This window comes from Athene noctua, chromosome 1 (genome assembly GCF_965140245.1).
Source record: "Athene noctua chromosome 1, bAthNoc1.hap1.1, whole genome shotgun sequence".
Taxonomy (NCBI): Eukaryota; Metazoa; Chordata; class Aves; order Strigiformes; family Strigidae; genus Athene; species Athene noctua.
The window spans coordinates 7,243,527-7,269,071 of record NC_134037.1 but is presented as its reverse complement, the minus strand read 5'-3'; the positions used below and the strand labels follow the sequence as shown (position 1 = coordinate 7,269,071).

The 25,545-nt window shown below is 36.2% G+C and overlaps 1 protein-coding gene across 4 annotated transcripts in view; it reads left to right on the top strand.

Moving 5' to 3' along the window:
- The window catches only part of SUPT3H (SPT3 homolog, SAGA and STAGA complex component), a 278,497-nt gene that overhangs the window by 218,655 nt on the left and 34,297 nt on the right, over positions 1 to 25,545 (top strand). For all 4 annotated transcript variants that reach the window (XM_074895503.1, XM_074895502.1, XM_074895501.1 and 1 more), the window contains 4 exons: positions 1,269 to 1,381; positions 1,995 to 2,102; positions 2,569 to 2,757; positions 5,070 to 5,180. In XM_074895503.1, the coding sequence (XP_074751604.1) occupies positions 1,269 to 1,381; positions 1,995 to 2,102; positions 2,569 to 2,757; positions 5,070 to 5,180 (521 nt within the window). The remainder of the gene's footprint in view (positions 1 to 1,268; positions 1,382 to 1,994; positions 2,103 to 2,568; positions 2,758 to 5,069; positions 5,181 to 25,545) is intronic.

The following is a 25,545-nucleotide window of genomic DNA, read 5'->3' as shown; positions in this document are numbered from 1 at the left end:
TAGTAAACACTTTTTACTGTAATATAAACCCATGAAAACTGTGTCACAGGAGAATAAACCTCGAGGGGACTTTAAGAAGCCTGGTCTAACCGTGTATATTAATAATTACAGCTCCGCTTTATTTCTATGCACTTTTAAAGACAGGCAAAAGAAAAGGTCCATCAAAGTATCCAAGTACTACAGGACTACAAATTGAAATTCTAGGGAACATTTCGGGGTCCTGCTGTCACTTTCACACTTCTCTTGCTTTGTTTGTTTGGTTTTTTTAATTGTCTTTACAACCCTTCTCATTCCCTCCTAAAATAATAACAACTGTTTACACCTGTTTTCTGTTTAATACCTGACTTGTCTTTTAATAGCTGACTTCAGCCTTTTAATTCTCATTGACGACTCTCTTTGACAGAGCTGTTTCAAATTATTCTCCCACCTTGTATTTACTTCATTTTAGTCGTCTTGTCTTCACAAACTGCCCTCATTAAGACCTCTATATTATTAGCTCTTTTCTGTCCAGGGCTCCAGAGCTTTCTGTGATTGTCTTGTCCACCACTGACGTAAGTCAGATCATCCTTTTTTTCCTCCTTTTACTCTCTCAGCAAATATCATGTTTCTTTGTCCCATATTTTTCTCTGTACTTTCTCCTAAGAGATCTCACCCATTAGGAGTGTGAAGTCCTCATATCAATCTTGATCATTTGCAGATCTACATCTATCCTTATTTCTTTATATCCAAAGCACATTTTAAAAACACTCATCTACAGATCATTTTGGCTAGCTTGTCAGCACCTACTACCTGTATAGTTAACACAAGGACTTCCTAGTTCTTCTGTCCTTCTTCATTTGTCTTCACTATTGTTAATACAATTATATCATTTTATCGGGACTCAGATTTGTGTTGATTTCTTTTAGTGCTTTCTTTCATTCATCAAAGATGTGATGCAATCATATTATTTCTTTCACAATATATTCAAAATCAGGTTTGTCCCATCTATGGTTCTCTGAGGTAAACTCTCCCTGTTCTGAAATCTCCTGTATGATTGGTTGTGTGTTTTTCTCTTTACTCCATGATGCTTATGGGCCTCCAAAATGTTGGATATGAAATAACAGTCTTTTCCCACTAGTTCCATTTTGATAACTCCTTCCTTAGCCAATCAAATCACATTCACACTCCTTGTTTCACATTTGCAGTATTTTCTATGACTGGAAAAAATGCATTATTTTGGCCTACCTGTTGTTAACTTTTCCTTTTCCCCTTATGGTTTTGACTGACAGCAAAGAAAGCATCCAAGTTTCGTGACTGGTTGGACTGTAGCAGTATGGAAATAAAGCCAAATGCAGTTGCAATGGAGATTTTGGCATATTTAGCATATGAGACTGTGGCACAGGTAAGGGAATATGCTGATTGAACTCTAGTTAAACAAAATCAGTTACTCTTGGATGTACTTCAGCCTCAGGTGACTGTTGTAAGCCCCTTCAGAAGCATGCAGCCACTTCTTCTACTAACCAAGCTAGCTGGATTCCTGTCCGTCTTTCCATTTGCCGTATGACAGATGCCTACTATACCGTATTCATCCCTCTCATACACAAATAGAAATGTTTTATAATGGTTACAGAGGAGAATGGAGTCCAGCATGAACTTTATTCAAGTCCAGACTGAAACCACATATTTTGCTATGTGACCTTTGGCAGTGTGCTGAGGCTCATTCAACCCCATTGCACAATTGGATTAAAAAGCAGGATTTCCTGGAAAACAAAACGTTACCTTAGTGCCAAGCCAAGCCCTCTTGGGTAGATAGATTACTCCATATATTTACAGAAGTGGAAAAGAAAGGTTCCTTAGGTTGAAATGTCTCTGAATAATCTTGTTTTCAACTGAGAAACACTAAGAATAATCTGCCTCAACCCACAACTTCTGTCTCTCTTCATTGTTACGATGGTATTCATAGTAAGTACCATGTCAGTAACCTACCTGATTATTGGCTGGTTTTCCCTCTCCAGTTGGTGGACTTGGCCCTTTTGGTTAAGCAGGACATGGCTCCCAAAGCTGGTGACCCGTTCAGTCATGCCATATCTGCCACCTTCATACAGTATCACAACTCTACAGAGGTAAATCTTGCTTTTTCACACATTAATGTATTTTATGTTTTACATGTATTTGGTAGTTTGTTGCTTTCAGAGTAGTTGTGATTGAATCTGGTGTTGATACAGACTTCTGTTATGCAGTTTATGAACACTGAAGTTGTGGATGTAGATGGAAAGATATAAATTCTAGCTCCAAATGTTAAATTCTTAGCAGCATCTTTATATTCAAATGTAAGCCCTCTTTTCTTGGGTGGAAATTCCTTCTCTCTGTATTGAAGGCGCTCTCTACTGCAGATTTGGAGGTGAAAGTTGTCAGCAGTGGCAAGTGCAATAAGTACTGTGTTGTAAGCATTGCTCTGATACAGATACAGTAATCTCTAGAATGAGGAAACTGAATTCTGTATTACATCTCTTCTGACAGTAAATCTAAGAAGGCAATATTACTTTTTTTGTGATTATATAGTGGCTGTTTGACATCTTGTTTTTATAGCCACACCTCTTAGGGCAGTCTACAAGTGTGAAGACCAGTCTTGATTCTCCTGAAAACACACCACCTCCTACACCCACACCCCCAGCATCAGCAGGACAGCAACACCTTGGGAAAACCCCGTCAGGAGCTCTGGGGAATGGTGGAATTGGACAGGACTCTACCAAATCCAAACAAAGGAAAAGAAAAAAGGTATTTGGTGCCCAAGCCTGAAAAGGAAAAAAAAAAAAAAGAAACCAAAACATCTTCAGGAAATAACGCATGTCATTTTAAATATTAACTGTAACCTATATCACATGTTGACTACCAAAGTTATTGTAGGGCCAAATGTGTGGCTTAGTGGTTTTTTCTATCAAAACTAGGCTAAAGGTTCTCAGTAACACTGCAAACTGAATATTGTTGAGATAACAACTGCTGCTTCTAAGATGAGCTGCTCCTCTACAGCCACACACCACCCCAAATAATCATCCCCTTCTCCAACAGTACCAGCTAGCGTAGGTTTGGAGGGTCAAAGCATAAGCAAAGCAGGCAAAGAGGTGTTTGTGATTTTCCTGCTCCCAGCAGCCTTAGGCAACTGACTTCTTCCTTCTTTGTTTATAACAACGTTGCCTGACCTGCTTTATTTTTATGCCAGTTACATTCAATCTAAGCGTTCATTTACTTTGCATAAAATATGGACATCTCATATTTAGAGTGCGAAATTTAAATATTTCAATTCCTGTCTTCTGTTGTAGAGCCTTGGTGTTCTATCTGAGAGGGATGTACGTATCTTAAAACCACAGGAAAACTAACATTTGATGAAATAAAGTGGATAGGAAGCCCTGTGTTAATCACTTTGGGCTTTTTGAAGAAATGTGATGGCAGTCAGCATTTTGTTGCAAGGCAATGGAGTGACTTGTGATTTTCTCACGTGTGTCGTTATTCTCCTAAAACAACTACTAATTTTTCACAGAGTTAAACCAGTGATTTTTACAATGAGAAATAGAAAAACATGTATTTTCTCCTTCTAGTGCCATCAGTACTGTAGATACTCCTAATACATTCAACTTTCTCTCTACCCTTATTATGCTGCATTTAGAAAATCTTTTGTGAATCCTAAAAACCTCTCTGAAGACTTCTGCTTTTTTTTCTTTTTTATATTATGTTTGATTATGTTTTGTTTCTATGGCTGATTGCCATTGTAATTCCTAGGAACGAGAATTTAGCTGGAGATGTAGTTCTTGATACATTATATTTCACTAGTGTTGTGAGTTTATTTTAAATTCTTAGTGTTTGACTAATGCCTTTTAAAATAATTATATTCCAAAAAGTGCACAGTTTTAATGAAATGTTCCCATGACTTGTCCAATTTACTTAGGTATATACTGGATATAACTGAGGCATTGAGACAAATGAGTTAGCTTGGTGAAGAATGTTATTCCTAGTCCATGAAGGCCCAGTCCAGCAGAAAATATTTGAGTTTCATATTCCCTTTATGAATGTCAATCAGGAAGGGAAGAATCTGCCATCGTATTATGAATAATTCTGTGTTACACACACAGGCTCCAGTGGACTCAGCACTCTTGAAAATAAAAGATTTTGTAAAAGATATCTCAGGTTCGAAAGTGTGAGTATATAGTGTGAATGTATGCAGGAACCATGTTTGTGTGTACATTAAACTTCAGTGTATAATTTTAAGTTTTATCATCTTTAATGCATTCACTAATATGGTTTCCATGAATTTATTACTAAGCAGCCATCATTCTGATAAGTCATCTGAATTCTGGCAAGCAGCCATTTCTAGATGGAGCCTAAACCAACGTTTCAGTTTGACAAGCAAGGAGAAGAGAGTAACTTTTTCTTTTTAAAATATTTTAAGATATTTTTAATTAAAATATTTTAAGATATTTTTTGAAATCAAGGGTCCAGTAGAAGTGAATTCTTATTTTTCTTATTTAGGGTCCTTAATCCAAAATGTTATTTGTGTTTTAAAACAATTCAGTTTGAGGTAATTAAAATATTTTTGCATCCCTCTAACACCATTATGTCACACGTTTCATCTTCAAATTTCAATCTGATATTACTCAATGGTGATTTTGGTGTCAAATTGCTTTCCACTTTGGGTACTTGTTCAATATTTTCCCCACCTCTTGACATCATAATGAGAGCCTGAAATGTTTTAAAAATAGTTTCTGTGGTTATTGCAGTATGACTTATATGACCCTTTCATTTTAGTTTGAACATTTTCTGCTCTTTTCAATTGCAACATACAGCAGCACTAGGTGAAAGATTTAAGAGGACAAATATGGTGTTCTTTGGGTCTCTTAAGCAAAGTTCATGTAAAAGTCCTCTTTGATTTGTTAATAGCTTTTTTTCTCTAATGTAGTGTGTGGCAGCAATGATGTGTATCCTCAGGAAAAAAAAAAATAGGTCCATTTTATAAAGGTTTATTTTCATACTTTATGCACTGTAGGTCTGTTGTGTGTTTTTGATTTAGTAACAATTTATGTGTTTTTCTGTTGCAGAGCACTGCAGCCTGTGGTATGGAGGCTCAAAGCGATGCCATCCAGCCCAGCCACATCAGAGAGGCCATTCGACGCTATGGCCACAAGATTGGCCCCCTTTCCCCATTCACAGTACGTAATAACAGAGTTATAAAAAGTTATATTTATAATCTTAAAGAACTTTGATTTTCAAGTGGTCAAATGAAGAAGCTTTGGAATTGTTGAAAGCAATTTGTGGTGACTGTAATTTTCTTTATAAAAGTGGCATAATTCTCTTGGGAAATAAAACTTAGTAATTTCTGTCTCTTTTTGGAAAGACAAAAAAGTTTTTTTTTTCTTTTAAATATTATTTTCTTTCAATTACAAATTATGCTTTTTTGTTAGTGCTTGAATTTTCTGTTTTTGCAAAGTTTAGGTTTACAGTTATTTTAAATTATATGTATTCCAGTATGGTGAGGAGCACTTTATATTCTAAAATTAGTTGTGTGTCAGATACTGCTTCTATTGGAAGTTGAACTCTCAAGTGACACATTTACGGTTGGAGAAAGAAAAGAATGGTTTCTTTAGACAACTTTAAACCTCCACTAAAATGTAATAGAACTGAGTTTGTGGTAAAACCGACGGGTTATGAGGTTTTGCCATCATTTTTTCTATGCAAATTGCAAATCCATTGTTCAGAGCAGCCAAACGAATTCTTTATTTAATTTCTCAGCTGATAAAAAGATGTAAGTAGTCTGTCTCCGATGTCATAAATTGGGGTCATTTTCTTCTGATCTGCTGTTCTATGTGGCATATATCCTTGCTTGCCTCACAAGATCTACATTTAGAAAAAAATAAATGTCAAAGAAATCTTTATATGGATAAAAAAACCCAACCAAAAAACACCAAACTAGATCTGAGCTCCTAAGAATCTAGAAGAAATTGTCCATTTTTGGAGGGATTTTAAGAAAGGAAAATGATTCTGAATTTGGAGGAAATTCATCTACATAAAAATTATACAGAAGTATATGAAGAACATGAATATCAAGGAAGTAGTGGGACTTGACCTCAGAAACAAGGAACAAGTAAAAATAAGAGTAAATGAGTATGTGAAATTATAATTTTCCTAGTGTCAAAACTGATCAATGCTTCTATAAATGTCAGTAAATGGTTGGTTTATTAATGATAGTTGATATGTGTTTTCAAGGATGTGTCTTTGCACAACTTTAACTCTCTCTTTGCCACTCACAAATGCTAGATTAATACCATGTAAAACGTAGCATAGAATTTCCAGTCCAAAACAGAGAAGTGTCTTTAGCAGAAATTGGCCGAGATGTAGCTAAGAACATGGCAATAGCTTCTGAAAGCAAAGAATATATTTAATTATATTATAAAGAAGTAAAGAACTCACATAAACAACTACAGAGAGGTAGATTGTACCTCTGTGAGAGGTACCTACAGGTAAGTCTTCCTTCCCTAACTCTCACTAAAAGTGGTTTGGTTAATTATTAACCAAAGTTTGAAATTTCTCTGCAACTACAAGATACAACAGTATACTCTGGTTTGGGTTGCTTTTTTTAATGTCCTGCAATCTTGAAACTTCCCAAACAGTACAACTAACCAAACAATTTAGTTTGTTGACATTACCTACTGTCAACATGGTTGATGAGATGAGCAGGTCTTGTTCCCTCTAAACAAGCCATGAATGAGCGAGGAAATCTTGGGTCATCTTCAGAAGGCATACAGATACTGTAAGAGCTGTAATAAGATTCCTTTTTTAATGAGAAAGTTCAGGAAAAGCATTTTTGAGAGATATTATAGAGGATGCATTTAGGTCTGCCAGTCTTCCCGTTTTTCCTGTGAGTGCCCTCATTGACAGTTTTGGAGACAAACATTGCTATCGTGGCTGTCCAAAATGAAAGTACACCAAATTTCCTTTGTGTTCCTTATAGGTGCAGAAAACATAAAAGGTAGATTGATGCTTCCTTTGACCCGACCTTTTCACGTTGCCAAACTCTCACACTGCTATATTAAAAATATTATCTCTAGGCATTCTGAAGAGCACTGCGGCAACACTTCTTTTGAATGACTTCTGCTTTCTCCCGTTGCCACTGCCTTCACGATGGTTTCTTTGTGTATCTGTGTGACCTCCTAGACAGGATGACAGAAGCAGGAGGAAAGGTGGCTTTTCTCAGCGTGCTTCTTGTGATTCTGTGGTGACACTTCAAAAACTGCAGAAAGAAATATTGAATGAATATCTGTCATTAGATTCAGTGAAGTCATCCTTCCAGCTGTTTCCACACTTAAAACTAACCTAAAGGTCATGTAGAAGTTAGGAATATACATTGCACGTCATCTCTTTCATTTCTCTTAAGCCTGTTGATCATTCTTCCACATCAGATCTGATTTTACAGTCGATAGATGCCCTGACAGAGTCTGCTGTAGGTGAGGAGGAAGGATTTTTCTGCATGTCCAGTTGTTTTACACTGTTTTCTGATGGCAGTTTACCATTCGTGTTAGCACTCCTACTACAGAAGCAAGGAAAAGAATAAACAACTATTTTTGTGAGTTCTATGCATGTTCACTTCAGTCCCTAAAATGTATAGATTAGACTGAACTTTAAGTAAAAGGTATAGTTCTACATTTTTACAAATAGCGACAAGAAAAAAGTGCAAAGCTGCTAAAGCCAAAATGCTATATTACTCCAGTATAAGTTTACAATACTTATACAGGAATAATGTAGAATCGGTCCTAGAAACCTAACCATGTACTTACTTATACCAAGTAAGTTAGCACGAGTTAGAAACATACAGGAATAATAGGCAAAATAATTTATCCAAAGTATTCAACAACAATTTTTTGAAAACAAGAGCACATTACTGCTCTTGAGTGCTGACCATTGAGAAAAAATTGGGGAAGGAAAAATGACTCACGTTAAACACTTTCCTGTCTTCCGAAGTCATATTACATGAACACAGTACAGTTACTGGGATTTAATGATTTTAATTTTGTAGACCTATGCTATTCTGAAATTTTCTTGGATATGTGACTATTGAGCAGTAAGGAGGATTTACAGAAGAATTTTACCCTTGCTGTAAATTAGTAAGAAACAAAGGACAGCTCTGGACTATTTTTTTCATTTTAAATAATTTCCATCTCATTACAGCCAATCATACAAGGCAGAGAGAAAACATTTTTGTTTCAGAGATTATTCTTAATTTAGCTGGAGTTGGTTTTTGGCGTTTTGCCATGCTGCCTAGTGTGAGGCATTCAGTAGTCTGAAATTCACTGTGTATCATTTTTAAAGTTTATGATTTAACAGCATTGGTTTTTGAAAGACTTTATCATCTGTACAAATGTATTGGGTTTAAAACAGCAGTATATCTGGAGAAATTAATAAAAACTTGGACCTGCAAATATGTGATAATATTTCCCCACTTAAAATTGTGAGAGACTATAAAATCAATGTTCTCTCTATCAAAAATCCAATGCAGGTGATTGCGTTTTATACCAAAACCAGACAAGAATATTATAACTGCCCTTAATATTAAAATACAGATTTTGTTAACTCTCTTATTTTTTTTCCCCTGCGTTATAGTTTTTAATCTTTTTTTTTCCTCACTTTCTTATCATTTCTCACCACTAGTGAGCAAGGGCTTCTCAGGTCTTAGATTAAAGCTAATTTCTGCGCTGTCTGGCCACTCACCCTCAGTAATGGCAAAACCCATATATAATTGCAGAGGCAGATGCAGTTATAGATACTTGACTAGGCTGTCAGCTGGGAAACCATCCTTGTTTTGTCCAGATTCAACATCACACTCCAAAAATGTGAAAACCCCCTACCTTTCTTCCCCTCTGTGGGGTTACAGGAAGGGATCTGCCTTGCTTTAAGACTTGATTAACGTGTTTTTCAGTAATGACTCATTCATATTTGACCCATGTACTTGCCCACGCACACTTAAAGCTAACTCTCCAGAAAGGTCTCTTTGTTTGAATCACTCGCCATGGAGACAGTGATGTATGAGGCCTTGATTCTGCTCAACTGAGTAAAACTTACTTGTTTCCTTGGCACAGTTCACAAGAGGATATGAACTGATAGGAGAGTCTTCTTCTGGTCTTGTATTTATCCTACCAATACACAACCTTTATTGTGGTGTGGCTTGTTTGGCTTTTCCTCAGACCACTTTTCCATTCCCTGAGGTGGGTGAGAAGGAAACAACCAGGTACACCAGGTGAGAGGCCCACAAGAACCTTATGTGTATATTGGTTCTAATCTTGTCTTGGTAGTAAACTGGTATTTTCATCAAGAAACTTCCATGTATGGGGGACTGACTTTGGGATGGATGCATTCAATATGAGGTTCACCCGTGGGCAGACTGAGTTCTTCCCTGAGCACCATCAGTCATGGTCTCATATTGAAGCTTGGTGTTGGAAGAGACAGAGTGAGTGGATCTCATAGGTTGTTTCCATACCAGGAATTTCCAAAGTCAGCCTTTCCATTTTAGATGGAAACAAGAAAGCAGTATTTCATATCCAAGATCCTTCTCAGATATGTTTCTCTGGTGAAACTGTCTGGTGTAGATCTTGCCTTGATTCAGGATGAGAAGTTACCTCAGTTTTCCATATGCCATCTCACAGCTTGGGCACCAGGCTCTTCTCAGTGTTAGGGCTCTCATTGCTTACCTCCATTTCTTACATGCTACTGCTCCAAAGGATTAGAAGAAGTGAGTTTAGTTTTCTCTACTCATTTAACTAACCTTTTCCATTTTTTAAAAGGTGAAAGACTTTCCATGTGTAATGTTGGGGTGCTAATGCTGACTGTCTTTCCATCCTTGTGTAGGATAACACCTTTCTTCTCATTAGAAAACTCATCCCCTAGTGGTTTTGGTTCAAATACTAAATTTCTGAATACAGCTTGACAACTGCAGTCTGTTGGTTGTTACATTGATCCATAAAAATATCCTTTCTAGGGGGCTTCAAAGAGATCAGGGGAGGGTTTAGATCCTTCTGATACAGTTTTTTCCTTCAGACACCATAAAGAATAGCTCAGAATAGCTTCTGTCTAACATTCTATCAAGGTTTTGCAGTACCTGGAAAATAAACATAGCTTATGTCAAATAGTTCCTGTTACTGAGATTTGAAGCAGTGACCATACCTGGATATAGAAAACTCTGCTGTAGCACTGTTAATATATCTCCTCCATGTTTGGTTAGATACGTACCACCAGTCCTTTATATCACTGAAGTGTATTTGCTGTAGAAGTCTTTTTTTAATGTAGAATGAAGGGGGCTACTCAGTGCTTCATCTACCTTTTTACCAAATTAAGACACAGTGGTCATTGTTATTGCATGAAAGCTCAAAGGTGGGCTTGTATGTCTGGACAGAGAATTGTGTTATTGGAGTCATCACTGTGTGAATAAGCATGGAAATAAACCCCTGAAGAAGGAGAAATTAATTTTCTGTAGTGGATTTGCATATATTTTGGTTGTATATTTTCCTCTCTGGTCGTCTTTTCTCAGTTTTTTTCAGACTCCTGAGGAGGGAGAGAAACAAAGGGCTTTTGTGACAGTTTAGCCAATGCAAAAAACTAACCAATTATGGCCGAGAATCCACTTGACTGGTAATCATAATGGCTTCTAAGTAGTCCAGGAAGGAGCTATTCCTGAGTACACTAAGAGTCATTTTGTACTCAGCATCCAGTGTTTAACTGGGTATGAATCTAAGATTACACTCCCTGCATTAGTGTCCTGGTACGCTTTTCTTCCCTGTGTGAGTAGGTTTCCCAGGTGAATCCAGGTGTGTTTCCTAAATGCAGTCATAGTGAAAGGGTGGCTGATTATCCCAGAACCAGTTATGTCACTATCTGAGAATTAATCTAAATTGTTCTAACTATTTCAAGACTGTTAGGTAACTATTAGTTATGTTAGATGTATTTTTTTTACAGAAATAGAGGTACAAAATCTTTTCAAGCATTAAACCAATTATAGAGGTGAACAGCACTAGTAGTAATAATATTTCCCACGACAGTTGGATTTTTGTAACATCTTTGTTATGGACATCTCAAACTGCAAACTTTTTGCTAGTAACATCCATTGGAGCGTTCTCTTGAAATTAATGGGGTAATACCTGACATGCTGTGTTTGGCAATTTTCTCTGAAAGAATTGCAATGTATTGACTCTTAGGTCTGTGGCACCTGAATGAAGGACAAGGGAAAGGGAAGAGTAGACACAAAGCAAAATTTCTTTGAATATGCATCCCTAGATGCTTACTGACTGTGAGAAACCCTTGCCATACAGAATTCCTCGTAGAACCTGTGGCTCGTGGACTTGCATGCCAGCTGACAGGTCATGATGACTCATTTTGGTAGTGAGGAAACCAAAGCACATTATAGGATAATGGATGTTTTCTGACTCCAGGTTTCTGCATATATAAAAAGGAATTTGGAGCTTATGCCCAATGTGGGTATTCCACAGTTCTCCACCCTGAAGTCCAGGATTTTAATCATAGAAACATAGAAATGTTTGGGATGGTAGGGACCTTTAAAGATCATCTAGTCCAACCCCCCTGCCATGGGCAGGGACACCTTCCACCAGACCAGGTTGCTCAAAGGCCCGTCCAACCTGGCCTTGAATATTTCCAATGATGGGACACCCACAACTTCTCTGGGCAACCTGTTCCAGTGTCTCACCATCCTCATCCTGATGGGACTCCTGCCAGCTTAGTTCTTTCAGCTTTGAGAAAGAGTTGACCCAGGTTTACCTATATTCAAATGTTCAAAATCTGTTTTGCATTCAACTGCAGTTTGAGGCATACATGCTAGAACCCTACTACTGCTGAGGTGTACCGATGTGAGTCATGTTTTATTTTTGGTTTCACTGAATCTTGCTGGTTTTGACTGGTTGAACCTTGGTGGGCCTAAGATGAGTCTCATCAGTATTAGTTGCCAGATGGAAGCATACTTCTTCCCAAAATGTCCAGATTTCTGAAGGAAATCATGTGAAGAACTTCTATTTTGTAGAACACTTCAAAATGCCAGTGTTACTTCTAAAGTGGAAAGCCTGAATGTAAGTACAAGTTTTGTCTTGTGCTGCAGAAGAACTCAGTCCACACATGGAATTTAGATGTTATTTCTGTTTAAAAAGCAAATATAGGAGAATATTTTATAAAATAAACCAAACATACTATTCTGGGACTATTTTCTTAAGATGGTTAATATATATTTATAAAACATAAACAGTGATATTTTCTGACATCTTTCCCTTTTTTGCTGTTTCATCATGATTGTCCCTCTCTTCCATCTGATTTGGTGATAAGTGTTCCTAATAAGGCAGTTTTGGAAGAAGAGTTAAGCTGTGTAATTTATTCTTTAGCAGCATTTGATGGATGTTGGTTTGGACAAAAAGAGCACTTTGAAAGTTTTATAATCATATGGTAAATGAGAGCTAACATTAGTGAAAATGATCTGTTTGCATTTATTTTGACCTTAATAGCTATGTCAAAATGACTAACATAATTAGAGCATCTAGGTTTTGTCTCCAAGTGCAAGCCACAATGGAAAGCAGCAAGTGTACTCTACATTATTCTGCATTTTATCATGTCTAAGGTAGTCTAGACATACATCTTATCCATATATTCTCTACAGTATTGGATGGTACTCAGTATTGCCTACTTTAAAGCATAGTCCAGACTTTCAAGGAGCAGAGATTTAAGTAATTGATTTTAAAAATAGCACTATGTAGTTTTGTAAGACAGGAATGGGAAATATATAACTTCACCATGTGGGATGATGCCATTCCATGTGCTGTACCTGTATCTATTTCTCTGTGCTCTGTGTGTTTAAGTTAAGGAAATGAGGCATTTTATGTGTATTAATTCATTGCAGGCTAAATCTTGCTTCCTTGATCAAGGAAAATGGGAAATTTTTCTACGTAGGATTAACAGACTTTTTATATTGAGAGATGAATTGATATTTGGATATAAATTAGTAGGTATGAATATTCGCGTGTTTTTATACAACATTTTTTTGTAATTGTACTCTTCTACACACATTCTTTTTCTTATTATTCATTTAGATAGTGAAGAAGTAGAATAATACTGAATGCCCAGTCATTAAACATCAGCTCACTCTATCCCAGGATCACAAGTACAGTGATATTGGTATTACAACCCTTTACATGGAAACTATAACCACATGATTAGATCATACCGTGGTTTATTCAGATGAGTGGTCTATTAGACACATTGAAGTGCAACCTAGAATGAGGAGAGTGAGAGGATTACTGCTCTTACATGTACAGAATGTATTGGAGTTCAGTGGGAAGTCAGTGGAAAGTAATTTTGAGAAAGAGCAAATCACCATATCTTGTAGCATGACTTGGGTACACACTTATTTTTTTTCATGAAACTTTGATTCTGGACTCTACTTACAACATGGCAGCACCATTAATTGCAGTAAGATTCAGGATTTAAATGATATCAAAATCATTACCAAACAAAATAATAACAAGCTCAATCTTTCTACACACTGGCAAAGAAAGTATTAAAAAAAAAAAAAAAAAAAAAGTTAGATTAAGATTAATCTAAAAATCTAGCCTCTGTAAAGTGTATAGTGAAAATGGTCTGCAGTCTTGACTGGGCCTATATGTATAATCCCAATATTCATCCATCATTATTCTAAATAATATAATATTTAGTATGCCAAGGGGTTCACAAAAATATCAGGTGGATATTTCTTATCAGGAAGCATAATGTCTCTAGAGAAATTATCTTCTTTGAATTGATTGTATTTCTAACAGTTGGAGTAACAAACAATAAATAATTATTTTAAAATATTTATTCTGTGATTAATATATAGTGATTACCTGAAACCTTGGTATGAACATTGTAAGTAGCACATGAACAGTTTGTAAGTAGTACTTGTGAGCATGAGAGAACAAGTCCAGTAAAAAGTACAGCTACATCCTCTACTCTGAAATGGAAAACAAAGTGGTCAGCTACAACAGTGTAAGACCACAAGCAAAAAGAATAAGAAAATGTTTCCAAAACAGATTCTTTGTCCCTCTAGTTTATGCAAGTTCTGAAATGAAATGCTTTAGATGTTTAGTTAAAGAGAAACTGAGTTTATAAATGTAAATTGTAATCCTGCACAGACCTGCAGAAGACAGTGGCCATTATTCAGCAGCATGTGTGTGTGTAAATGGAGCATATTGAATGAACAGAGGGTATAACCAACTTCTGTTTGGATATTTACTTTTTGGGGAGAATGCTCCTTCAGGCTCCAAGTCATTTCAGTATGAAAAGACTTGCTAGTCTAAACCTTCTCTTGTTAAAAATTTCAGTCCCATAAAATTGCCTAACCATCATAAAACAATGCATATTTACAAAAGCGTGTTTATGATACTGCTTGGGACATTGCCTGCACGAAGAACGTGTAACACCAGAGAATGCTATTTGGCAGAGACTTACATTATTTGGGCCTTATACAGCCCTGTCTATGCTCTAACAGGTTCTTAAATACTAAATGCAAGTATTCCACGTAGACTTCAATATTTTACACGCACATGTAAACAGTAGTTTCTCAAATTAAATACTTAGTCAAGACCTTCCACTTCTACTGGCTTAAAAGTGCTCGTCATTGATCCTGAGCTCAGCTATTGTGCAAATGCTTAAATCCATTTCTGTTGTGTTAAATACTGAAGTTGGTCACAAACTTTTAGTAATTTAAATTTAATAAAGATGATACTGACTCTACTGATTTCCCCTCGAAAACAAAACTTGTGGAATAGTAGCTAAAAACCTGGCAAAGCTGAGCATGTGAGAGACTAAACCAGCAGATTCTGAGGGTGGAAAGAAGAGAGGGAAACTTCAAAAATATAAAGGGTAGTGTGGCAGTATATTTGTGGAGATAAACAGAACATTTTGAAATGCAAGTTTGTTTGAGGTGCCTTAGACTTCAAGAAAAATTCAGCTTCACATTTGGTCTGCAACTTAATCTTAACTGCAAGAAATTTCTTTCTGCATATTTCAGGCCAAAATAGTAGTGAGAAGTTTTGGAATACAATGTTCAATAATTGCTTCAATATACACAATATGGATGCATTACGTCTAAACTTTTCTACAGCACTTGAATGATAAAAAATTTTGAATGCTGTTTCCGAAATAAATTAGGTACATAGAAACCAAATCAAAAAAATCTCTGATATTTACAGTCCCCTATATTATATACTGCCCCTATTGATATTCAAATTCAATTGATACTGATTTTGAAGAAGTCAGGATTTCATTCTTCATTGGTTTTTCAAAAATGAAATGTATGTATTTATGTCAAAAGCCATTTGAAAACTTTTTGTTCAGGTATACACTGAGTTTCTTACAGAAAAAGTCAAATTGACTTTTTAATTGTTTCTTCTTCTTTTGAAACCCCAAAAAAAGCATTTTATTTCATTAAACAGTTACATACTTATGAAGCCTTTGTCTATACTTCAAGCTATTGTCTGTAGTTATTTGTTATTCTACAGTGTTAACAGTGTACATTTGAAAAATATGAGTTATTATTCTATAAAACCAGTAGGAAGTCAAATCACAGTTTGGAAATCTTGTTCCCTTCTCTCCCAACCCCCAACCCAAGGCTCCTCCTTTCAGATTTATGAAAGAAAACATTTCTTTCTGTAAAAGGTTTTTGTATGCCAGCATCTGGAAGTGTTTATTTCAGTGGCGTGTAATCTATCTGTGGATTTAGTTAGCACCAGACCCCCTTTTGTGTACTCCTGACTTAAAATTTTTATAAATGATCTTGTTGAATTTGTGCCAGTGTGCACATGGTTTGGCTGATTGCTGCATATATCCTTTACCTGCCAGTCACCTTTGATTTATATTCTTTCTCCTCTGCTTTTGCCTTCCAAAAATGGTGCCACTGAACTGTCCTCTAAATCATCTTATTGGATAAATTACTCCAAGATGAGATGGTACGGTTTTGGCCGACTCCTCAACAGAAGGCATTCCTATAATCCATCCTTGCCCGCTCTGTGTAGAACCATTCAAAAAAAGAGAATGAACAGGGGAAATCAGGCTCCCTCTTCGATCTGAGCACTATTTCTTCCAGTGCTATTCAAAAATGCAAAACTGGACATTTGATTTATATAGCACTTAATACCATCTGAAGAGACATAAACTGTTTGAGAATCTCTCACATAACTTCTCCTGAACTGAACTTCCTCGTTCTATGAATTTAATCCCAAGAATATGATTATACAGTTTTCTCCCAGAAAGTTTAAAATGTGAAAGAATAGCATATTTAAGAATGTTCCAAAGCGTTTCATTTGGAATAGATTATACAATATACGTGACAGTTCTTTCCATGATAAAAATCCCCATTGGTTTCCTTAAACTAAACAGCTAATGCTCCTTCAGAATAACAACAGTTCTGTAAGCTTAACTTAATGACATTACTAATTTGGAGAGTTTTATGAAGTTTCCTGGAGAAAAGCAGGTGGCTTGGCAGTAATTTAAAAGGTTCACAATTTGTGGTAGCGGTTTCAGGGGGTTTCATGTTTCTAAAGAGGGAGACCAAGCTGCATATTGCTTAAGAGTGTCTGACACAATGATGTATCATTTTGGACTAAGTTTCCAGAAGTTCGTTGGTCATTAAATGTGCTGCTTGACTTTATATTGCAGTTTCCCAGCTGTCTCTACTGGGGGTAATCTTAACACTCAAACAGAATTTATTAATGAAGGCATAAGCTCGCAATACTGATGAAACAGTAAGTTGCCCAGATGATTTTATTAAACAGGAACATAGATTTTTTTAGATAAGACAAAAATGTCATTTAAGGAGATTTGAAAAGAACTGGCTCATTTTCTGCAGAGCACTGGGAAAGTATTTACAAACGGTCTGGATAGTATTTGATATCCTGTGGGGACATTTAAAATTCTTGGATTGCACATACATCAGTGTCTTACTACACAACACAGTGAATGAATTGTTGCAAGCAGCGCACAAGGCTTTCAGAGAGTATAGATGTGGTTCTGTTGAGGTATAAGATACTGGCATGAAATAACTCTGCTAATGTCTGCACAACCGCGTGGAGGGTTGCTGCTCCATTGTGTTGCTGCTTGTTCAAGCGTGTTACACTGGAAGGACTAAATGAAACATGTGCATCTTGCTAAATGTAGTCGCTTGCAGTGTAAGATTTTATTAATTTTCGTATCTAATATTTTTTTAAAATATGATTTATCAAATAAATTTACTAGCTCTGTTAGTGACAATATAGCAAGTACTCTGAAGTTTGCAATCAGCTGAATCTTTCATAGAAAACAAAGCAACTCCTAATCTCATAAGATTTATATAATTATTTTTTTTCTAATTGTATGGCCAGATTCAAATACATACTAGAGACATTTTACACAGTTGTACTGATGTAAAAGGATCCGAGGGTAAGAATACATTACTTTTTAAATGAAGTGTATGTTCTTATATGCCTCCTGAGAGGCTTAAAAAAACCTTAGTATAAATGAGAATCTGACTTCTGGTACTTTGCTTAAGGCGATCTAACATGTGATACAGCTACATAAATACGTATTTCAAGGGCAAGGTAAGCAAATATAATTCGACAGCAGATACTAGGAAAAACGTAACTTAATTAAGTGTTGCAAGATATTACGCAAAGGGAAAATATCTAAACCTGCCCATCTTCGATAATTTGAATTAATTTTTGTAAAGATTGTGGCATTGCATCCATGTAGCGTGTACATTCTGGCACAAAGGTTAATAAATAAAAACTTGATAATAGAAGAATCTTAAGAACAAAATTGAAGAATCTTAAGAACAATGTTTTATTTCTTGTCATTACACAGAATAATAGTGCAACTCCCTGCAGGTTTCATGTTTTTGTGAGTCTGATCTATTTTGGATAATATTATGTACTTACACAATTATATAATGGAAGATGAATTGTTGTAGTTGTATTCTGTACGGTTCTTTCAAATTTCCCTTGAAGATGAACATTCATTCATATTTATCTCCCCGAAAGATTTATAGGTGCTTTATGAACTAAAACTGCTCACATTTGTCAGTTCACCTATAGCAGGAACTGAACCAGCTCAGATGTGAAATGCAGCAGCTGTGTAAGTCTGCAGCAGTGCTGCACAGCTTTGTAGAACAGGATGTGAGCTGTCTAGATGAAACATTACGAGAACTTTAGGATCTTGTAATATAACTGTTTGAGTTGGAATTAATCTATGGTTGAAGAAAATTGCACGGAACTTAATTTCTCATGAACAGGATCTCCATTTTAGATGTTACTTCTGCCACTAGTGGTTGACAGACTTGTCCTATTGTATTGAGCTTGGATTGAAGCTATACCTGTGGACATCTCTGGCATTGAATGTAAAATCACTAGAATAACAGGGTAAATGTGGAAAGGAACAAATAATAATCTGAGAACACCAAGACTGAGTGGAAATATTTTTTATAATTCTTATTATCTGTTATTTTCCATTCTAGTTGCCTACTCTCTTGTTTATGGAGTCCTATAGTAGTACTCAAACTTGAGCACCTGTTGAGCGAGGCATTGCACACAGACAAAAGATTTCTGAAGTTTAAACAGGGGCTTTGTGTTTTGTTTCTGTCCCTTTATCTTGCCCCACACGGTGAGGTGTCAGTTCTCATTTAAATCTTTGATACCACTAACAGCAGCAAACGTTGTTTAGCGAGCAGTGGTACAAATGATGCTTGATTTCCTCTGGTTTGTGTCCTCTGCCCTCTCTATCCCTTGTGGCAATAATGCTTATTCTCCCCTTATCCCTCTGATATGCCTCCAGGCAGCAGAAGACAACACTGCTGTATGGTTGCTAGAAAATCTCTTTAACACCGAAGTTCTCCTTTTCTCCAAACTAGACCCATTTCAAGGAGCCTGACTGCACACTTGGCAGCGCTTGCAAATATTTCTTTGGCAGAATCAAATGAAAATACCAGGCTTGAAGCAACTGAACACATTTTATGAATTTCAGTTTGGGGTTTCTGTGTTTCTTCCCTTCCTTGAGGTTTTGCATTATTCCAGCTTTCTGACTTTAACTTCAAGGTCGTGTAAACCTCAATTCAGCAAAGCAATCATCTGCTTAATTTTTAAACTATACCTTCAGTCTGACAAAAGCATGTGCTAAATTGAGGCTTTCAGTATTATTAGTAATATATGTTTTGATTCTTCTGTTATTTCAACATTCTTTTTTAAAAGTTTATTGCACATAGGAGAAAAGGTGGAGGAGGGTGCTTGTGAGAGGAAAGGATTTTCAGAGATGCAAGCAGAGATGCAGAGAAATACACATTTATAGCTTATAAATATGTCTATCTCTAAATGTATATTAGTACGCAAAACTAAGAAAACAGTCTTTGCCCTGTGAAAATCTTTCATATTTTTGTTTGTACATAAAGTGATTCTTCCTGGCATCTTGACTGCTCTGGACATTTAATTTACGGTAGTTATTCTGTCTGTGATGATGACCTTAAAGGCACCAGTAGTAGATTTGATGAAGAAGACACAATCCTGGCATTTCTGCTGCTGGGATGAAAGGTTGAATGTTTCAAAAATATATTTAGTGGAGAGAGAGAATAGTTAAAAGAGGTGTACTGAAATTTGAGATTCAGTTATTCTGTCTGTGTTCTGTTTCGGAAAATAAGCCTGGAAGCTGCTCAGCTGTGGAAGTGCAAATTATGTATCTGTGCGCTCTAAAGGTACGTGCCACGATAAGATAGCTAAGGGTGCTTAAAAAGTACTAGCAATAAGCATGAAATGGGATGACATAAAGATTGGATCCTTTTTCTGGCCTTGTAATATTTGCCTCACTGGAAATTTTTGGATTTAAACTTAAATAGGGTACAGCACTGAGTCAATATTGTGTTGTTAGCAGAACTAGAGAAAAATGGTGACATGAAGGGAAATACTTGAAAGGAATATCAGACTGTACGAAATGAAAAAAGTTAAAACAGGTACCAGTCGTGTTCTTAGTACTGTGTACTACTGTACTTGTACTTGTGACTGTGATCTCCAGTTTACGATTAAGCTTCAACCAGGGCTTTCAAGTGCATCTCTTGTATGTACTGTTCTACGGTGACAAACTTTCACAATCAGGATGGTTTTCTTGCTTTTAAACCAAGAGATTCCTACTCCTGGTTATATCACCTTGAATAATTCAGTTCCCTTCTCAGTGATTAAGTTCTTCAGTTATTTATTGGTAGAAGTTGTACCCTTTCCTCCATGTCATATAGTTACAGGAGGGGAGGATATGAGGAGGGATTTTTCCTTGGTGAGACACTCTTCAGTGTCTCTGTAAGTATTTATGTTAGTTAATATGCCATGAATAAAAAAGTAATGTATTGATCTTTCATAAAGTTCCTGAGCTATTCTGCAAAGCCCCAAGAACATGTGTTAAATAGGTGGTTTCCTTCAGGCTTCAACTGCTGAATGGGTATAGAACCTGGAACATACCTGAGTGGCTCAAAAAATCCTGCTCTGCTTTACCAATTTGAAATTAATTCCACAGCTAAGAGCTCTGCCTAAGAATTATATGCCTCTAATTTAACATAATTTAAATTTCCATAATGCTAGGAGAATAATAATAATAAGAAATAATAATAAAGGACAAGAATAAAAATAAAAAATCACAGAACAAATGTTTGCATAGGGTTGCTAACCCTGGCAGGTAGGTAGGGGGGGGGGGAAAGGCTGGTATCCAGCCTGGAGAAATTGTACTAATGCAACTTGTAGGCTGTGTACTGGCACAGGTTGGTCTTTAAATGTGGTGATGTGCTGACAGGATTGTCATTTTTGATGGTAAAGAATTAAGACAACAGGAAAAAAAAATAAGACTCTCTAGAGATGTACATGTGTTAGTTTTACTGCAGAATGTGATAAAACTGCTGGAAGCAAGCAGCCTCCGTGCAGAATTATTGCAATACTAACAGCCTGGAGGTGAGACGTACTCATTTCAGTAGGTTAATTTTGTTGGTGGTGAAGGGTTTGGGTATTTTTTCTTCTTGCAAGAAGGAGGACAAATTATTAAAATTTACTATCAAGAAGGCTGTAGTTCGGATTGGTGTTTAGATATGATACCTAAATTACCATCAGAAGATATAGTGTAGGTTCAGACTGTAGATGAGGTGCTTCTGAGAAAAAGCATACAGCTTTTTCTGCATCCGTTAATGAGAAAGTTTAAACAATCTCACCATTGTGCATGGAGTTTTTTTTTTTTTAAAAAAGAAGCATGTGGTACAGAAGAAAGGAATATACTTGTTGCCACTTTAAGAAGTTCGGGGTTTAATAGTTTACTAGGTAGATGAGGTCCATCTTTGTCCATAATTTACTACTGTAATACTTAGGTGATAAAAAGAGATAACGAGCTACAAAAGAGAGAAACTGGATGGCTCAACAGAATGATTTAAAAGCTGTTAATCACAGCTCTTTAGACCCTGTTGAAAGCCATTCATGTGGTCAAGGAATATTTTCTAACTAGTTCTAAATTATCAAAACTGACTAGACATTTTGAATGCTTAGCCTAAAATATATAAAAAAGTACTGGGTTTATTGGGGTTTTTTAAAGGTGCATGATGGCATTTCCTGAAAGTGGGATTTTTTTCTGGAGTTTCAATTTCCATAACAGAATTGTCATTTAACTTAAAAAAGGGGGGAAAAAAATCTTATTACTAATGCTTTTCAATGTAAGAACATTAGTCAAGATCCAGGAGTCCTCTGTATTTGTATGTGATTTGTAATACACAAATGCAGAACAGAAGTTAATGATGGCTCAATAGTTTTTTTCAATGTATATAGAAGACAAATGACAAGATTTGATAAGATAAACAGGAGAATAAAAGGGAGATAGTGTTGTTTAGCTTGTGAGGAAGTGATCTCAGTATATAAACTATCCAATTAGTAAGAGATTTTTTCTGTAGGAGTCATAGCACAGAAGAGTTGTAAGAATTAAGTGACAGTGGGTGATGAAGTTAGTCTGCTGTTAGCTTGTTCCTACCAAAAAGATGATGCAGCAGATGTGCTGGCTTGAACATTTGGTGTGTGCACAGCAAAGAGTGGCAGATGCACTGATCCAGGTTGGAATCTGACATTTGATGGTGGATGTGCTGCTGCTGCACAGGAGGAGGATACATCATGTAGGAAAATGAAAACTAGCTTCTAAGGCATGCAGCTGAGAGGAAGATTCAAAGTGATGACCAGGAAAAATGAGCTTGGCAGGAGCCTTATGACTTGGTACAAACAAGAAAATGTTGTTTTTTTCAAAGCTGGATTCATAAGTGTTTCTGTAACTTCCTCAGTGAGAAGATCAGAATCTTGATGAAGAGTAAGGAAGGCAGTTATGTGCCACTAGGATTGTTCCCTGGAAAGAAAAAGATAAAATATAGCTGCAATCCAAGTGGGAACATAGAGAGCATCCCATATCGGAGATGACAGCCATGTTATACACCTTGATGGTGGTGGTGGTGTTCACGATGTTCTTGATGAACAGAAATGGAGGACTCCGAATAGGTGGGAGGTGAGGAATTCCAGTTTATCCACATTCAGCCTGAGCTGGCAGCTTGACGTGACAGCTCTCAGAGGGGCATGAAAAGCTAACTAGGCCTGAATTATTCAGCCAAGAATCTTTATCGTTTGTGTTATAGGGTAAGAAACACTTACTGCCATGTCTGCGAGCAAAGGTTACAATGCGTAGTATTATTTGCTTCCCCTAATTTATTACACACTTCCCAGTTCATCAAAGCATGATTTCCTTTAGGTCGCTGAAGCAACCCCTTACATTTCTTATTTTTTCATGGAAGGAATCAATTCCCAAATTCATAAACTTCATTTTCAAGAAGTCACGGATTCAAGGTTTCTAATAATGTCTTTTTAAAAAAAATAAAAAAATAAAAAAAATTCACTTTAAACTGATGTGGCAATATTCAGTTGACAGCAACCTTTTGGCTTTAGTACTTATTGACATATACCCCAAGATAATGGAAAGTTCTGACTTTCATCACTATAACCGAGACTGACATTGTAATATCAAGTCAGAGAAACTTTTCCCAGAGGAACAAACCCAGGCTATCCAGGTTTGGGTATCCTTATGTGTGTACTTCTTTAACACTATTCCAGGAAGCCTTTCACATCATGTATTTTTAAGCCACATATGAACTGAATTCAACACAAACCGTCTGTTTCATGCTATGAAAATGTGATTCTGGTAAGGCAGCACCAGCATCATTATAGATACTTTGAATTGAAGCAAACACACAGAATAATATTCTGTCTTAGGACCTTTGGACACCTTGTTAGGGTGCAGAAGAAATCTGGAGTGGAGTCTAATGTAAAGGCAATAAGGCTTTGCTGCTTGGTCTGAGAATTCCCTGATGCTGCTGTATTTTATAATATAGATATAGGCAGCGTGGCTGGAGCTTTGCATTCGTAGTGAGTGTTGCAGGCTTGGAAAATTTGCATCGCAAACTTCTAAACTTTCCAGTTCTACAAATACAGTTTGTTCAGGGTCTAGTTTCCTTGACAAATATTTTTGGAAAAAAGTTAATTGGGGATTGTAAAGTAATGAAGAGGACAAATTAGTGACACAGAGTTGCTGAGTTACCATTTGATAAATGAAGTGTAAGCAAACTATTTCATTACAGAAGAGACAGATGTTAAGTTTTTCATCTGTGAATTAAGAAAATGGGCAACATTTACAGGCTCTGGGACTTGTATCTTGCAAAGTAGTGATTTTGAAAGAGTGTCCCAGAGTCTTGAGGAATCAATTGAATGTGATGGGCCCAGCAGAGCTGTGTACCTGAAGGGGTTAATGCAGTCCTTGGGCAGGCAGGGAGGGGAGTAGGAAATAGAAGAGTTTTCCGCTGAACCTGGGCAAGCACAGCTAAAATATCATTCCAGTTTGGGTGTTTGTGTTTTAGTAGAAACCTCAACAATTGGAGAGGACTCAAAGGTCTAGGAGAAATTGTGAAAGACTAGAAAATCCCAACATGGAGATACACGCAGTGTGGAGTTTATCAAACTGAAGAAAGCATTGTGTAATCAGTCTTAAAGAAGCCACCAAAAAAGAAGAATCTCATGTTTTAGGGTTTTCCAGTTCTAGCATTCAAAGTTACAAGGATATTGAGTGGGATTCCTCTGTCTAGATACAAACATCTGTATCTGAGCACAATGACCTGATTTTCTTTATAGTCAGTTGAGAGAAGTAAGTATTTCTGGGCTGTAATTTATTTCTTCCTAATGCAGATGTTTAAGAGGGGTCAAATGAACCATGCTGTGGAAGTGCCTTTTTCTCTACCCTGACAGGATGATGTGTGTAGGTATTGACGTTGCAGAGCTCTAGGTTACATGAGAGGAGTCCTCCTAGTATGCAGCTTGACATTTAAGCTAGACAAATTCAAACTAGAAATAAGGCATGCATATATATATATATATATATATATATGTTTAACAACATAACTAAGTGCTGAAATAACTTAACCAATGATTGTGACAGATTGTCCATGACTGGAAATTTTAAAATCAAGATGAGATGTTTCTGTAAAAGCTGTGCTCAAGTTCAACCAAAGCTACTGGATCTGTAGAGCCAATTCAGGAAAACTGTGTGGGTTGTGTTATGCAACAGTTAGATTAGATGGTCCTTTCTATTCCTAAGAGCTATGGAACTTTATTGGTGCTTCAGTAAACTGTAATATGTGAAAATCCACTTTGGATGCAGGTCAGCAGCTTTCCCAATTTCACTTACTGATGTTCAGATGCATAGTTTCAGAGAAAATAATTTTCAAAATTTGTGGTAATTTGCCTTTCTAAATATAGCCATTTCAGTTCAGAGTTATACTTTTCAATGCCTTTTCATTAGTTTTGTCTTGCACAACATAGTCTGACCTTTTTTCTAAAAAAATAAACACCACAACTATGTAACATAAGTTCTTGGGAAGAAGCTATTTATTATGTAATTGTGACATTGGTTTTTAGAAATAATATTTTTATAATTTATTATTAGAACAGGTAGATTACAAAAAAAAAAAAAAAAGTCAGCATTGCTCTTAAAAGTCAATGGAATAACCCTTTTCTCAAACCCTCAGCAAATACGGATCATCATTTCTATATGCAGTATCTCTATACATTCTTACAAATATTCCCATTACTCTTAGATTCTAAATAAAATGGGCTAAATACACCACCTTAATTAGAGGAGTGGAAATAACAAGTTATTTCCATTCTTTGAATGTCTTTGGCAAATTTCCATTGTGTCAACATAATTAAGATATATTAATATTAATCTGGTAAGTCCTGTAACTTTACATAGTGGAAAAATAAAATAAAATGGACCATGAGAACATTTTTCAATATCAGTTTCAATTTTAATACTTTATATTGTTGTGAAAAGTTATAAAAATGTGTTATTATTTTATTACCCCATTAAGAAAACAACGCAGCAACAGATGCTTGTTACCCTGATTTTCTCAGTCTGTTTATGGGGATGTTTTATCAAAAT